Source organism: Prosopis cineraria, unplaced genomic scaffold (genome assembly GCF_029017545.1).
Source record: "Prosopis cineraria cultivar Desert tree isolate PC_DT_omini unplaced genomic scaffold, ASM2901754v1 PC14, whole genome shotgun sequence".
Lineage (NCBI taxonomy): Eukaryota > Viridiplantae > Streptophyta > Magnoliopsida > Fabales > Fabaceae > Prosopis > Prosopis cineraria.
Window position 1 is genome coordinate 17,837,883 of NW_026555345.1, and position 17,464 is coordinate 17,855,346.

Here is a 17,464-nt window from a genome sequence, read left to right on the forward strand (position 1 = left end):
TAATTAAGTACCCAAAAACTTAAAACTTCAAACACTCACTGGGAAGAACAACAATGCAGATCAAAATAAATAACACAAAAATTATTTATTACGTATGAAAATCAAAATCAACAACCTATACATTCAAAATGAAGATTAATGATTGGGAAAGCAGGAACCTACCTCAACAAGAAGAGGGAACACCGACTGTGCAGAAAAACAGAGACGAGAGTCTGTTGCCGAGTGATAGAGACCGAGAATCCAAACGAACGAGTGCCCACGAGACTTATGGAGGCCGAGAATCAAAAACCCCTCAAGAATCGAGACTGAAAATGTGTTTTTTGGCAGTTAGAGTGACAAAAAATGGGTTTCGGTGGCTCTGGGTTTGTTTCTGAAGACGAAGGATTTGCAGAAATGGAGAGCAAAAAAGAAATCTGGAGGGAATTTAAATGACAATACTTGACGGTTATTTTGACGCTTGTTTTAAAACAACCGTCAAGTATATAGCAGACAAACTTGACGGTTATTTCAAAACAAGCGTCAAGTATGTAAAAAAAATTTAATTTTTTTTCTACTATTAATTTGACATTTGTTTATTGAAGACCGACGTGTAAATTTTAGCTTTATATGACGGTTATTTATAAAAAACGTCAAATATATATACTTGACGGTTATCTTTAAATAACGGTCAAGTATTTATTTAAATATTTGACGCTTGTTTCATAAAAACCATCAAGTATTCTCCGCCTTTCTTATTTGTCGTTTTTTTCAAATAAACGTCAATTATAGGGTGTCAATTATATACCTTTTTGTAGTAGTGATTTTTACTCTACCATCTGATGCTGCAATAAATGAATAATGGTCCTAATTGACTTTTAGAATGGAACAATTTTGCTTTGCTGAAATGGTGTTTGGGAAGTTAAATGGGATTTTGGAAACTTGAAGTGTTTGGGTAAAAATTTTTAAGACCACAATTTTGTGACTAAAATCAATTTTTAAAGTGTTTTCAAACAAGAAATAAATTATTGTCTTTTTTTTTCTTTGGTTGCCCACCTGGTATCTAGAGGTTTTCCTGTATACATAAGGCTTAAATTTAAGATCTTCTTTGAGCAAAATTGAGTTGCTTATTACTGGAACTAACCTTTGTTGGTGCTCCAAATCATTGTCAATTGTGAATACCTATGTAAATGATGAAGAAAGAGCAAGGCGTGCTTACAGAAATGGGCATGGTAATTAGTTCTTCATACATGGGCCACAGATTGACCCAACTTTGAGCCCATAAACCTAGATTCTCTGTCCAATCATCTGCACCGGCGAAACTTTGATTATCCTGATGAGTTCTTGTCTTGAAGAGTGAAGACCATCGAGCGAGCGAGAGAGATGGGGGAAGCGAGAGGGATGGTAGGGGATATAGAGAAGATGATCGCAGTGGGCCTCGTATGGGGCGCGACAAATGCTATCATGCGCCGTGGTGCTCTTATTTGGGATCACGCTCTCAAATCTTCGTCCTCATCGAAGCCACCTCGGCACTGTACAACTCTTCCCCAGAGATGTCTTTTTTCTCTGGGAAATTGGCTCAAGCTTCTCTCGATCTGGCAGTACACTATCCCCTTCTTGATTAATCTCTCTGCCTCTGCTACTTTCTTTGCTATTCTCAGTGACGCCCCGATATCGCTGGTTGTCCCCGTCACCAATGCGACAACATTTGCCGCCACCGCCGTGTTTGGTATGCTACTTGGCGAAGAAACCCACGTCCCTCGAGCTTTGTATGGTACGGCTGTTATCATTTTGGGAGTTTGGCTATGTATTAGTTAATAATTTAATTTTTTTTTTGGTTGGTTGATTGTCAATTCCAATTTTCGGCTTTCGTTTTGAAATCTTGAACTGTACAGTTTATATGCTTGGTTGATAATTTTTGAATTGCATTCTTGTTTGTTCGTCTTGTTCCCATAGTTTCAAATTTATGCCGTGCGTGAATTTGTTAGCAAATGAAATTTCTCTGATCCACTCATGATTCCAGAACGCATTGCATTAATACTTAACAACCAGGCTTCATTTACTATCAGTCTACTATCGTACTCCATGAAATGTTATCAATTGAAATGATGAAGAAACCTGTCAAAACATTAGTTGATGTAGGAATAAGCGTAGAAATCTCACAGTCACATATTAGTATAAAGTGATGAGATGAAGTTTTGGGCTAGGACGAGATCAACTGATCTTTTTGTAGTTTCAAGCCCCATTGGATCTCTTCGCCACCATACACACCCACACACACATCAGTGAGACAGTTACTTGCATTATTTCATTGTCTGAATTATATCGGTGAAATGAATCCCTTTGAAGCTTGCAGTACTCTATTTTCTATTTTCCAGTTGTATGGTCCTGAAATCAATGAGCTAGAGGACGAGCTTCTGCCTGGGTTGCTTCTATAATATTTGGGGTTTTCTCTTTTCTGGAGTCACGGAATGTTACAATTAAGTTTTATGTTTGGTTGCATTGCAGAGGAATACTAGATAACAGAAGTTACAATGCGTGCCAATCTAGTATTAACCCTATTAACTCATTCTCTTTATGTGATGAAAAGTTGAGAGGAAATAAAAGGAGTTCATTAGAAAGCCATGAAAATTACCCTGAACGTCGTGTAAAACTCAAACCTTGTTCCTTGCTTCGGGTTAAATAAGCAATCCCCTTTCTTCAATAGTTGTGCAGAAGCTTACTTGGCAGTGATAGATCGTGGAATTAGAGAGGTATGATTGTTTTTACAAAATTGAGAATAGTGAACTAGTATTTTCTGGTAGTCCTTGTGATTCTAGATGTAGGATATTTATTCTGATTAAGAAAATTAAATAGGGAAGAAGTTAGTTATTTGAAAAAAAAAATGTGTTAAAGTTTTCCTTAAGGCCTTTAATCATTTACTCAATGTAACTTATGTATCATACATGAATCAAACCATAGGGATAGTTTGAGAAAAAAAATAATAAATTAGATATGGAAGACAAAGAAAATTAAGGTCATAAATTCAAGGCTAGAACAAATTCTCTAACTAGCTCTTACATTTAGAATTGAAGGGAATAATAACATTCTACCTTCATAAATGCAGAAGCTAGATGATGATTCACACATAATAAGAAATCTTTTTAAGCTTGTTATTTGTTAAAAAGAAAAGTGTGTTGGTTTCCTAAAATACTCCTTCTTTTAGTCATTTATATTGAACACTATCCTATTGATTGTACATATTTGAAAAAATAAAATAAACATGGGAGAAAGAGAAAATTGATGTCTTATATTTAAGACTAAAATAAACTTCTCAATTGCTCTAGATTTAAAACCAGAAGGAATATCATTTGTAGAGGGACCCTAGTGAATGGGTTGTGATTTGGTAGTGAAGTTATACATGAGGTATAATTAGGGGTGGAAGGACTAGGTGTCCTATCAGGGGCCTACAACTTGACCTACTTTAAGCCTGACATGACTTATTTACTAAATAGGTCATGTCAGGTTCAAGCCTCTGTTAGGCTCTTTTTGCTAAATAGACACTATTTTTATAAAGCTTAGCCTACTAGCCCTATGCATCAGTTTATTTACATATATATATATATATTATTACATAATATAGTACATATGTATAATATGTAAAAGCCTACTAGTCTTATGCATCAGTTTATTTGCATATATATTATTAATATAGTACATATGTATAATATGTAATGTATAATATATATAATATTTAATTTAGGAATTTGGAACCCTTTCTTTGGCTCCTTTCTTCTCATTCTTCCTTTGAAACAAAACTTGAAAGCACTAGACAGGTTCTTTCTGGCCTGTGTTTTTTTTTAATTAGCTTTTGTTTGATAAGTTGATGATATATCCATTTTACCATTTGATTTTTAATCAAATTGTTCTATTTTATTTCTAGTTTCTTGGTTATATTTTCAAATAAATTGAACTTATGTATTAATTTCAATGTTGCTACTGTAGCTTACAAGTTCTATTGCTTATTATGTATTTTAGTTGATTAATCAAGTTGTGCATAGGTAGGCTTTAATAGTTCTAAAGCCTATTATGTAAGCCTATTTAGGGCCCATTTTGTTTCTTCTTCTTTTCAATGAAAAGAGGACTTTTTTTTTTTGAAAAAATTATTTAGTGAAATTTTATGATGCTCGTTTAACTTTTTAAAATAATCAAAATCTGAAAAAAGGCAGATGTCTAATTATTTTGATGAGTTAATTTGAATAACTTCTAAGAATAATATGATACATTAGGTTAGAGTGAATTCTATAACAATGCGAAGACACTCAAAGCTATGATAAAATTTTAAAATGAGTAAAAATAAATGATTTTTTTATGAATAGAGATCCATGAAGATATTGTAAAATCTAAACATAACTAAATAATAATCACTTTTGATTATTGTAACTAAATATAAAATAATGTTTGTTTTTTTAATAAAATATCTACAAAATAAACCTCATTTCATAAAATTTGTAAATTATCTAAAAATCATTTTTTTATCTTAAATAAATGGGCCTCGCCTTGCTAGAGCTTTCCTTTTCACTTCACTTTGTTGCATAGGCAACCTCTTTTCGGGGCTCTCCCCATCGTGGGAGTCCTCCTCACTGGGAGTCCACTTATTGGGAGGTTTCTACTTGGAGCATTCTGAGTTCGAGGAGGGATTTGTCTTGGGGTGGGTTTTAGTTTGTATGTGGGTTTAGGTGAGTGCGTTTGTGATATCTGGTGGCAATATGGGGTCAAGGAGTTTTGATGGTTTGGAGGAGAGTTCTTACTGCCAGGATTGCGCACTGAATAACGATGAATGTGATTTTGACAATATCGTGATGGTGGAGGATCTTTGGTTGGTAACTCCAGGCGTTGAAGTGATGATGGATTGCATTTTGGTTCTAAATTGAAGACGCATGATTGGGCTTCCCAGGGATTGCTATGAAGGCAGAGATCACAACTTTGAATGGTGATAAACCAAAATTGTTACATCTTTTCATTCCTTTTTTCCCTCGGTTTTTGGCATTTATCTAAGGTATTTTGGACATTTTGGAAACTTATTGTTTATTGCCTTAATTCAATTGAAACAAAACACAAAGGGTTTACGCCAGAGACGATCCTAGTTGGTACTATACTATATAGTGGTTCCTTGTTTAAATTTGCATTTGACACGATTAAGACTTTTCAAATTTTCGGCATCGTTGTTGAGGACCACTTTGTTCTCTTGTTTTGATTGTATTAGGTTTTGTTTAAATTGATTCTCTTAAATTAATTGCTTTTGTTTTGGTTGATATGTGTTTGCTGGCTTGCAGTTTGACTTTTCGGGTTGACTATTTGAAAATTTTAGGTTCTTGTCTATAAAATTCTGAAAAATTCCAGTCCCAATGTTTTTGACCTTCCGAGCAAAAGTAATAGTTTTTGCTATTTGGCCTCCCCTGTTTTGGTCAAAAGCCCGTCATTTACCCTATTTTTTCCCGAATTTTTAGTATTTTTTGCATTTTTCCAATTTTTTGCAAATTCAATTTTTTTTCCACTGTTTGAGTTGGGTACTTGCCTTTTTGATTTCAATTAGCTTCATTTAGATAGTATAATTTTAGACTTAGGATATTACAAATTAATTTGCTTGGGTTTAATTTTTCTGGAATTTTTAGAAGTCTTGAAGCATTATATTCAATTTACTCGAATTTTTTTGTGTGCTTGAGTGGATTGTTTGACTCTCTTGATTATTGAAGATTGTATGTCCAGTGATAAATTTGAGAAAATTAATTTTAGCATATACAAAGGTCCTTGAGGAATTAAAGTTTAGGCTTGAGAATTGCAATTCTACTTCCATAATCTGTTGATAATCCTAAACTTGAATTTGTTGATTACTGTTGTTTTGAAAAATATGGTTGAGGAGAATCGTGATGTGAATGCTGAAATTCTAGGAAATAATAGAAATAATAATAGAAATGGTGAGAAACATAATGAGAATGTGCAAGATAGTAGGTCTATTATATATATATATAGAGAGAGAGAGAGAGAGAGAGAGAGAGACTTCAAACTTTAACTATGAGAGGTTTGGAGCAGTCTTTTCTAACAATCAGACGGTTGAGGAGAACCGTGATATGAATGCTGAAATTCTTGGAAATAATAGGAATAATTATAGAAATGGTGAGAAACACAATGAGAATGTGCAATATATTAGGTCTATTTTAAAGAGAGAGAGAGAGAGAGGGGGGGGGGGAACCACTTTAAACTTTAACTATGAGGAGTTTGGAGTAGTCTTTCCTAACAATTAGACCATTGAAGTTAAACCTTCCTTGCTTAATTCTTTGTCTAAATTTCATGGGTTAGCTGGAAAGGAACCTAATAATCATCTTTAGGGTCTTCAAATGACATGTGCTAGAATGAGACATGGGGGGTTCAAGTAGATGATGTCATCTAGAGAGTGTTTCACCTAACTCTACAAATGGCAGCTAAGGATTGGTTTAGAATATTACCATCTTATATAGTTTACACCTTATGGATTGATTTAAGAAAGACATTCTTAGAGAAATACTTTCTAGCAACTACAGCTTAGAATGTCTTTCTTAAATCAGTCCATGGAGTGAATAGTTTAATATATATGGAATCAAAAAGAGTTTAATTAGGAAAGCTTTATAAAATTGAAGTTCATGAGCGTAGTCTCCCACTTGGTAGAACCAAGAAAGCTAGCCATGCATTGAATTTATGCTCCAATAGGTGTCAATTTATGCTCCAAAGCTTCATCCATGTAGAGAAAGGAAGGAGGAGAATTGGCTAGCATGAATGATCACAAATTGAGATGATTTTAAGGATGGTTTTGTGTGGACATTGAGAGAAATTGAGTGGTATATTTGGTTTTGAGATTGGTGAAGGATTGGAGGAGATATGGCTGAGGGGGGGGAGAGAGGATGAAGAGAGAAGATAGACAAAATTGATGAAGAAGAATAATGAGACGGTGATTACAAGGTGAATGGTGAAATCAGATTTGAATTCTCTCTCATTTACTCCAAATTGGACTCAAGAAATAGTTGAAAACGTGTTTGTGTGTTGTGTGAGCAATGTGAGAATAAGGAAGCGTAATGGACAAGTGAAATTGAGATGCACGGGGTGGGTCATGTGCTATAGACCTAGAGATCATTGTGTCTCTGGCTCTTAGGATAATATCGATTTAGGTAAGGCCTCTCAACACCACTTCTAGGCAAACACGGCCACTTTAAGATCATCAATCCCTTGATATATTAACCCATGGATCTTTAAGTGTAGGGACATGGCTCACACTCATGGATTGCGCTTAGATTCTTTTTGATGCATAGTTTCTCAAAGAGGCAAAAGTAGAGCAAATCTAGGCATGACAAAAGTAAAATGTTATTGAATCAAGCTTTCAGAAGAGAAGAGAGAGTTTAGAAGAGAGACATAAGGAAACACATCAATTTTTCTTCTTAATGGAAGATGCGTATAGACTATGCCTTACAACATGATTGAAGCACCCTTTTAGGGAGGAGAAAGATGACACATACTGTTATCATAGATTTGGCTAAAAGCAAAGGTAAAAATTAAGAGTGAAAATGAAAGAAACTTTTATTGAAGCTGATTTCAACTAAAGTAAAGCTTCTTTAGGAAAAGGCTAAAAGCACAAAAGAACAAAGCTATTTTTCTAAAGATGACTGATTAAAAGTTAAAGAAAGAATTGACAAAAGTAAAAGCATATTCTCATGCGTGACGAAGGATCATATGCTTGTGGATGCACCTTTGGTTAGATGTCAAGTTCGAATACTAGTTTTTTTCTTTCCTAAAGTGCCTTGCTAAGGTGTCTTTTATCCATTATGCTTCTTTGTCTTCTTGCTCCTCAGACTGTCCATGATCAAAAGATTCTTTTGCTTTAGGAAATTGCTGATGGAATTGGGACTTTATTTCATAAGGATCTTGACTTTTGGAGGAAGGGTTTCATGTGGATCTTGGCTTTGAGATAGTTGAGCCTCATAAGTAATGGAAGCTCATTCCATCCATGTGGAATATCCCTTCTTCATAGTAATATTAACAATCCATTTTGGTAGTCAAATTGCTTGAGTTAGAAGATCTTCAAGGACGACAAGCTGAAACTGAATAGGACCAAGTGAAGTACATTTAAGATTAGGATCTATGCTCGTAAAGTTGTTTAAATCACATAAAAAATCTTTTAATTCATAGGAGACTTCCTTTTTATGTGATGACCAATTAGGAGAGGATTTCCATAAGTAGGTCTGATTGGCAACATAGAGATTCCCCTTTCTATCCAAATTGTAGGGATAGTGGATAATGAAGGAGTAAACCTTTTGTTTGTTTAATGGTAACTTCCATAAGCCAAAGTTTTCAATGACCTGATAAAGTTTATTGCGCCATTGAGATAGTGGTGAAAACCATTCAAGAAAGTTCCAAAAGTTAGAACTTTCATTAGTAGTGAGAATATAGAAAGAATATTGTTGTGTAGATTCTAATTTCTTATTCTTTCAAAGATGTTGATACCTATGGGAGAACAAGAGCGAATGAAATCCTAAAAAATCCTCCCTCAATTAATAACAAAATAATCAAGAAAATTAAAGAGAGATATTCTGTGATTATTTTAAATAATTACAGAATATTATAGACACTAAAACATAGATAAAATAAAGATACTAGGGTTAGGGTTACAAGGTAAATAGGCCTAGCTAATACAAGACCCCTTCCAACACTTCCCCTCATGTTTGGTGAATAGATATTTATCATTCTTAGCTTGCTTATAATTCTACATGTTTAGTCATAACATCAACCACTTGCTTCCTATAAGGAATGTAGGATAAGTCTATCATCTTGGCTTCATTTTTCCCTTTGATAAAATGTCGATCAATCTCAACATGCTTAGTGTCGTCATGCTGGACAGGATTGTTGGCAATCGTGAGTGCAACCATCTTGTCACTCAACATCTTGATTAGAGATCCCAAGTTCTTTCAATAAGTGCACAATCCATTTTCCTTCATAGATTTCGAGTGCCAATGCTTTATATTTAGATTCTGTATTCTTCTAGATACAATTGGTTGCTTCTTGCTCCTCTACGTTACAATATTTCCCCAAACAAAAGCACAATATTGTGTGGTAGAGCATCTATTATCAATAGTTGTTGCCTAATAAGCATTTGTATATGCTTATACACCTTTTGGTTTCTTTGAATCGATTATACTTTAATCTTCTTTTGATTTCCCTTAGAGAAAAATAGACCCCTTCTTAGAGTGGTCTTAAGGTATCTAAGGATACGATATATAGCTTCCATGTGCTCCTTTTAAGGGTTACTTCCAAATTGACTTGCATCTTCCACTACTTAGGATATGTCAGGTGTAGGGTGAGATCTTGATAAATCAACTTACAGTTAAGTTCCAAATTGTCTTTATTGATAGATTTTCCTTTTAGTTTTACTTCTAACTTATAGTTAAGTTCCATAGGGGTATTTGCAGGTCTAGCCCCTAGCATACTTGTCTCCTTAAGTTGATCTAAGGTATATTTTCTTTGAGGCACTCAATCCTTTAGATGATCGAGCTCTCTCTATCCCAAGGAAGTGTTTTAAACTCCTTAAGTCTTTCATTTCAAATTCCTTGGCTAGTTTCTCCTTTAGCCTTGCAATCTCCTCAGTGTCATCTTCTGCTAACACTGTATCGTTTGCATAAACAATCAACATAATGAATTTTGAGCCATTGAGTTTAATAAATAGTGTGTTCAGCTTAATAGTGTTTATAACCAAAACTCTTAATAGCACATGTAAGTCCTTCAAACCAAGCCCTTGGGGTTTGCTTTAATCCATATAGAGATTTTTAAGGCTTGCACACTTTGTTCACATTCTCTTCTCCTCTCAGACCTGAAGGTATCTTTATGTATACCTCCTCCATCAAGTCATCATTTACGAAGGCATTCTTGGCATCTAACTGGTACAAGGGCCAATTCAAGTTCACAACAAATGAAAACAAAACATTAATGGTATCAGATTTAGCAACAGGAGCAAACGTTTCTTGGTAGTCAATACCATACGCTTGGTAAACCCCCTAGCAACCAGCCTTGCTTTATATTTATTGATACTACCATCAGGATTAAACTTTTCAATAAAGACCTATTTGCACCCTACAATAGACTTCCTTTTAGGTAGTTTAACATATTTTTGAGTTATATTTTTTCATCTAGAGTCCTCAATTCTTTTTCGATTGCCAATTTCCCGTTTTGATTAGATATAGCCTCATTAAAAGTTTTAAGAATTTTCTCCCCATCAATATTTGCCACAAAGGCCTTAATGTGAGGTTTGAGTCTATCATAAGAGACATACTTGTTGATAGGGGTAACTAGTATAGCTTCTTTTGCCTTTCCTATAAGCAATAGGCCACTTTAGAACTTTAGGACTATTCTTAAGCAAGATATCATGACTTTGCCCTGGACTTGTAATGGGATCTTTCTTTCTTGCTCTATGATCAGATTGGTTTATTTTTGTCTTAGTAGTTTCTAGTTTAGTAACAGATTCATGACAAGAAGATAAGTTTGGTTCAAGTCTAGAGGGTGATTCAGAGTGAGTTCTAGGTGTTGGAAATGGGTTTTTGGGGTTTGGATATGGTGTTTTAGGGTTTGTAATCATGTCAATAGGTTAAGAATCTGGACAAAAATCATTCTATGGTGCTTAAGGTCCAGTGAATGGGTTGGTTTGTGTGGTTAGAAAAATCATTTGCGGCATAAACTGACCAATCACTATCATTGTCCTCTTAAGTGGTTAATTTAGGGTAGAATGGTAGTGTTTCAATAAATTGAACATTCATAGTAATATAAACCTTGCGTATCCTTTTTTAGATGAGGAACATCCCAAGAAAATACACTTGATGCACCTAGAGTCCAATTTTCCACCACTATCATCAAACATAAAAGCAGTGCAACCAAAAACACATTTAGGAAGAGGGTGAAAAAGATGTCAGTGAGGATAATTTTCACAATTTTTGTATTGATATTTGAAAGTTTAAAACATTGGAAGGAATCTTTTGTTAAGATAGGTTGCAGTAAGAACCGCATCTGTCCAAAACATATTAGGGACATTACTACCAAGCAAAAGAACTCTAGATACCTCTAGAAGATGTCTATTTTTCCTCTTGGCCGCATCATTTTGTTGAGGTGTGTGAACATAATTAGTTTGATGATCGATCTTTTTTTTAGCAAGAAAATTTGTAAATTGAGAATTAAGGTATTCCTTGCCATTATCACTTCGCAAATTTTTTATTTGAGTTTAGAGTTGATTTTTGATAAACACGAGGTTTTGAAAATAAAAAAAAAACTTTAGATTTATCTTGCATCAATAACAGGCATGTTAAGCTAGTGTGATCATCAATAAAAGTGACAATCCACTTGGCTTTAGAAGTAGTTTCAACCCTATATAGATCCCAAACATCATTGTGGATGAGAGAAATATTGAGTAGGTTTATATGGAATGGAATGATAGGAATTACGTGTTTGCTTGGCAAAAGTTGAGTATCACAATGAAAATCAAATTTCATTTTATTGATGGTATTGGGAAACAAGACTTTCATGTAATCAAAATTAGGATGACATATTCTAGAATGCCATAATATAAGGTCGTTTTGAGACATTATTGAAAAAATAGAACTAGTCTTGAAGCCTTCACTTTTGGAGTTGCCTTTAAGATGATAAAACCCATTACTTTCCTTAGAATTGCCACTCATTTTCCCTAAAGCCATGTCCTGAAAATTATAGCCATATTTGTCAAGAAAATACTAGGAAATTTAACTAACAGGCAACACATTTTACAAATAGCAAGTTACACTGTGTGTTAGGTACATATGAAACATTTGTAAGAATGATATCAACTGATATAACAACAATTCTTGCATAAGTATTATTAGCAACTTGAATATGAGTATGATTGGAAGATGTATTTAATTTAGAAAAGAATTCTCAAAAGCCTAAAATATTATGTGTAACTCATGAGTCAACTACCCAAACATTTTTAGACCATGAAACCATACTTAAAGCAGTGGTAAGAGCAATACTTGCTTGGACTAAAGGAGTAAAAGGAGTAGATTTCTCATGAGAATATTTGTTTAGAATTTTTCTTAACATAGATAGTTCCTTGTTGTCCATGAGATTACTTTCACCCTTGAGATTGCTAACCATTAGGCCCTTGCTCTCCCCTTTGGATTTTTGCTTCAAATGGGTAGGTTTGCCATGAATTTTCCAATACATATCATGAGTGCGACCTTTTTTGTTACAATGATTACACTTTATATTCTTTTTGGTTGTTGATCTTCATCTTAATTTCCATGAGCCACTAAAGTGGAGGTTTCAATGTTCAGTGAAGGAGAAATAGGCAATTGACTCTATACTGGCTCCTTGCAACTTTCTTTATATTTAATCATGTTGAATACTTCTTCTAGTGAAGTAAGAGGCTTCATACCTGTGATTCGTTCCCCAAACATCTTTAAAAGAATTAATTAGTCCAAGAAGAAAGTCATAGCAGTGTTCACAATCAATTACCTTTTGAAAACAAACTTCATCAGCGTGACATGGCCACTGGTGCGCCTTATATAAATCAATTTGTTGCCAAACTGCATAAGAGCATTGAAAAACTAGGTGATAGACTTCTCTCCTTATGTGATACCATGAGACATTCTCTTAACTTGAAAGATGGCAGCTATATTCTCGTTTACGAAGTATGTGTGTTTTGCTTACTCTCAAGTCTCTTGTGCAGAATTAGCAAGTAGATAGTTTTTGCTAATTGCAAGGGTCATAGAATGTGCTAACTAGGCCATGATAGCATTGTTCTCAACACATAAAGTCTCACACTTTGAATCCTTTGTTGGTGGCATAAGGTCCTAAATGAGATGCTTTTCTCTGTTTCATCCACAGACAAACATAAGTACATTCCTTGACCATTACAAATAAATGTTCCCATTTAGACAATGGGAAATTGTAACGTGAGCGAGCGCATCCCCTCTTTATTGTGTTAGAAAATTCGTGCCCCTCTCTTCATTTCAATTGCCCTTATTGAGCATTTTCTAAATGTTGACCTTGTCTTAGGGTTCTTACCATTGGTGGTACATGCTCTTGGAGGATTGGTCAGCATAGCTTTGTAAGATATGGGCATTCTAGCTTTGATACCATGAGAATACGGAGAGAATATTGCTGTGCAAATTCTAATTTGTTATTTCTTTAAAGATATTGATACATATAAGAGAAGAGGAGCGGATGAAATCCCCTAAAATTCTCCGTCAATTAATAATAGAATAATTGGAAAATTAAAGATAGATATTTTGTAATTATTTTAAGTAATTACATAACATTACAAACATTAAAACGCATATAAAATAATGATACTAGGGTTAGGGTTACAAGGTAAATAGGTCTATAGCTAATATAAGCCCACTTTCAACAATTAGTATCACTGAGGTAGTGGTAAATGGTTAAAGGTGAGATAGCAAATGCATATTCATAAAGGGCTAAAAGGGACTAAACATACCACATGGCTTCTTTTGGAATGGGACCTCGGATATAAGCAATGGCTATATATGGAGTTTAAATATCAAAATATTTAAGGTTAGGATGGATTTGGGTTTTTTTTGAAGGAGAAGGTGGAGCCAAAAAATATGCTTCTCTTAGCTAACTGATGGACTTCAAGAACAAATGTGAGATAGGAATTAGGAGGAAAAACTAATTTCCTTGGTATGAAGTTGATCATAAATAGAGATTGGTTATGAGAGTGTTATGAGTTGGACTTTTTTCTAAGGCCTAGCTAGCTAATTTGCAATGGTGTTATGACTTCGTTTTATGTGTTGAATTATGAAGTTATAACAAGAAAAATAGTCTTGCCATTGCAGAAGTTAAGCTTTTAGGGAGTACTTTTTTATTCCGATCAAGGATTTTGGGGAATGACATGTTAATTTCTATCACAAAGTAGTAGGAGTTGAGATGAAAGTTGAACTTTTCTATGTCACTTTTAATAGCTATAAGTTATATGCGATGTCATAATACTTTAAAGAGGTTTTGAACTCTTCGCTTGCATGACTATAGTAGTGTCTCTTTCCATGTTCTTCTCCAACGAGTACTGTTCCTTAATTGTTATCACTTGCATCCATCTGCAGAATTCTTTACTCCTTATCAGGGATCTTAAGTTATGGAGGATGTTGATATATCCATTTTAGATATTAGACAGCTTTAGTTTGGTTACCCCACGTTGGTGGATTTTTCCACAGCAACTTGGCTAGTGTAATTTGACACATGAGGAATGAAGTCTTTGATATAATTCATGTTTCTTAAGAATTGTTGAATTTGAGTCACATAAGTTTTTATCTTGAAAATTCAATAATTCCTGAGCAGTAGGTGGACTGAGTTGGTATTGTCCATCTTGGAGAATCATACTTAAGAACTCTATTTGGGTTGCTCCTATATGATCTTTACAAGCCGAAAGCATAATTCATTATTTTTGGATTATCTTGAATTTGGTTAGTAGGTCTTTATGTTCCAGTGCAGTTTCTAAAAACAGTAGTATGTCATCAATATAGACCAAGATGTTGTTGATAGTGGGCTTTAAGATGTGGATTATAGCCTTTTGGAACAGTGATGTGATAGTTTTAAGTCTGATACCATGGGGGTGGGACTCATGCATGCCTAGTCTCAGAGATTCTTATGTCTTAGCGTATTGTAGTATATTGATCTAGGTAAGATTCATTAATGCCTCTCCTAGGCAAACTTGGGCCACTTTAGGATCCTTAAGCTCTCAACACATAAGCTCACACGCATGAACCATTGGTCATATTCTTTTTGGTGTATAGGATCCTCATAAAGAGGCAAGTACAGAGCATACTTGAATCTTGATATGATAGAGGTATGATATTAGAGATTCAAGCTTTTAGGAGAGAGAGGAGAGTTTTAGGGAGACATGTTTTAAAAAACACACGGAATTTTTATTGCTTAACCAACTCTACTCTACAAACTAAATGAAGCCATGATTGCATCTTTGCAAACTATATTGAGAAAGGGAGGAGGATTAGGACATTTCTACATGATTATAAGAAGATGAGCCATTATCATATGCATACCTAATTTAGACACTCTTGATATAAAACAAAAGTAAAAGTAATGCAATATAACTAAAGTCAACAACTTTGTTCAAAAGTCAAAAGTAACTTTTGACAAAATATTACAAGACAAACTTACTTTTTGACATAGTATATTACAAGACAAACTTGACAAAAGCAAATATGACTAAAGTAAATAGATTCCTAATTATCGTAAGATTTTGTGGATGCACTCTTGATTTGATGACATATTGAGCCACCTTTTTTTTTTTTACTTTTGGCGCCACTTGCCGACAGAGATTTTAAAGAAAATCTTATCTTCATCAAGATCTTGATCTATTTCTTGAGTAGGTTCAAAGGTTGATGTGTTCTTTAGTTTTGGAAATAGCCGGTGGATCTGTGTCTTTAGTTGGTATGGGTCTTGGCTATCTGGTAAAAAAGGAGGAGTGGATGAGGATATTCCGTCATAGGATTCCATCTATGTTGCATATTCTTGTTGGACAATAAGACTCGTGAGCCATTTTGAAAATTCATATTAGAGAGATGGTAATGGATCACTAGGAATGATAGGCTGATTAGGAATAAGACCAAGTATTGTGCATCTAAGATTAGGATTAGGGACTAGATAATTATTCATTTCACAAAAAAATTCATAGTTGAATTTTCATATGCTGGCCAGTTATGTGCAGTTTTTCATAGATATGATTGGTTTGCTAAGTAGAGTTTTTGTTTATTGTTGAGATGATAAGGATAATGGACATTAAAAGAGGAATAAACTTTTTGTTTCTTCCCATAAGCTTCTTGATTTAATGACCTTAAAGAGTTCTTGACGCCATCTTAGTATGGGAGAAAACTAGTGAAGTAGTTTCTACATGTTTGATCCATTATTAGCAAAATCAGAGACAAAATATTGCTAGCGGAGGATAGGATAATGCACAAACATAGAGTGGAAAGAGACCAAAAATACCACATTAGTTCATCTGGGAGGGGACCTTTAATAAAATGAACAACTATATAAGAAGCTTAAAGATCAAAGAACTTGAGCTAAGGTTGGATATGGATTTTTTGGAGGAGGTAAAGTCAAAAGCAAAGACTTCTTTTGGAAGGCTTTTGGACTTTAGGGATAGTGTTTGGACTATGACTTGGAGGAAAAATTAATTTACTTGGTATGATGTTAAGGATAAAAAAGGGGTTGAATTTGTGAAGGAGTGACAAAGTTAATTTTTTTTTTTTTTGTGGTTTGGTAAGGTGACTTAATGGTGCTGTGATTTTCTTTGATGTGTTGGACTATGAATTTATAGCGTACAAATTAGTCTTTCTATCAAAGGAGTTGAGTTTCACGGAGGATTTTTTTATTTTGATCACGCATCTTTAGAAATGATGTGTTGTCGTAGGGACTGCAATGAAAATTGAATTTTTCAATGCCACATTCTATAGCTAGGATTTTTTTGTAGGCTATGTGGCAGTGCTTTTTATAGTCTTTGAATTCTCCATTAGCATGACCACAGTAGTGTGTTTTCTTATTTTCTTCTTCAATAAGTATTGCTCTTCAATAATCATTACTTGCATTAGTTTGCAAAATGCATTATCTGTTGTCAGGAATCCTAAATGAAGGAGGATGCTGACAAATTTACTTTAAGTGTTGGACAACTTTTGTTTGATTGGGACCCTATGGTTGTAGATTTTTCCACAATAGCTTGGACAACTGGCTAGTATGATGGGATGTTTGAGGAATAAAGTATTTGATATAATTAACTATACCTAAAAATTATTAGATCTAAGTTTTGGATATGTTTTCATCAGGAAAGTTCAATAATTTTTCTGCAATGTGTGGGTGGGGTTGGTACTGTTGTTCTTGTACAAGCATTCCAAAAAATTTTATTTATGACTGTACCAATATAACCTTTTCGAGTGAGAGCATGATCTCATACTGTTGGATGATTTTGTAGAATTGGTCCAATAAGTACTTATGTTCTTGTTTTGTTTCTAAAAATAGTAGTATGTCATTAATATAAACTAGAGTATTATTGATAATGAGCTTAAAGATTTTAATCATGACCTTTTGAAATAGAGATAGAGTAATTTTAAGCCGATAGGGCTTTAATGTTCATTGGTCTTGAGCATTTGGGATATAGAAGGATATCTTGTATTTGTTTATAGGGTCTATATCCAATTTCCAAAAGCCTGCTTTGAGGTCAAACTTAGAAAATATTTTGGCCCGCTTGAGATGGACCAATTGATTGTTAATTTTGGGTAAGGAAAATTTATCATCTTAAAGAAAAGCATTGAAAGACTTGTAGTTAATCACCAACCTATTATTTCCTTTCTGCTTCTCAGATCATTTTTCAACATAGAAAGCTTGACATGTCCAATCTGATTTTGTTAGTTTAATAAGTCCTTATAAGGATTGATAT

General features: G+C 34.1%; 1 protein-coding gene across 8 annotated transcripts in view; it reads left to right on the top strand.

Annotated features, from left to right (window-relative positions):
- Positions 1-1,127: 1,127 nt before the first annotated feature.
- LOC129292938 (uncharacterized) overlaps positions 1,128-17,464 on the top strand; it is a 34,614-nt gene continuing 18,277 nt past the window's right edge. Inside the window, exons 1-2 of one of the 8 annotated variants that reach the window (XM_054930658.1) lie at positions 1,138-1,750; positions 4,849-5,086. In XM_054930658.1, coding sequence (XP_054786633.1) covers positions 1,360-1,750; positions 4,849-4,889 — 432 coding nt within the window. In that variant the 5' untranslated portion in view covers positions 1,138-1,359 and the 3' untranslated portion in view covers positions 4,890-5,086. The other 7 variants (XM_054930660.1, XM_054930654.1, XM_054930655.1 and 4 more) reach the window with 7 other exon arrangements.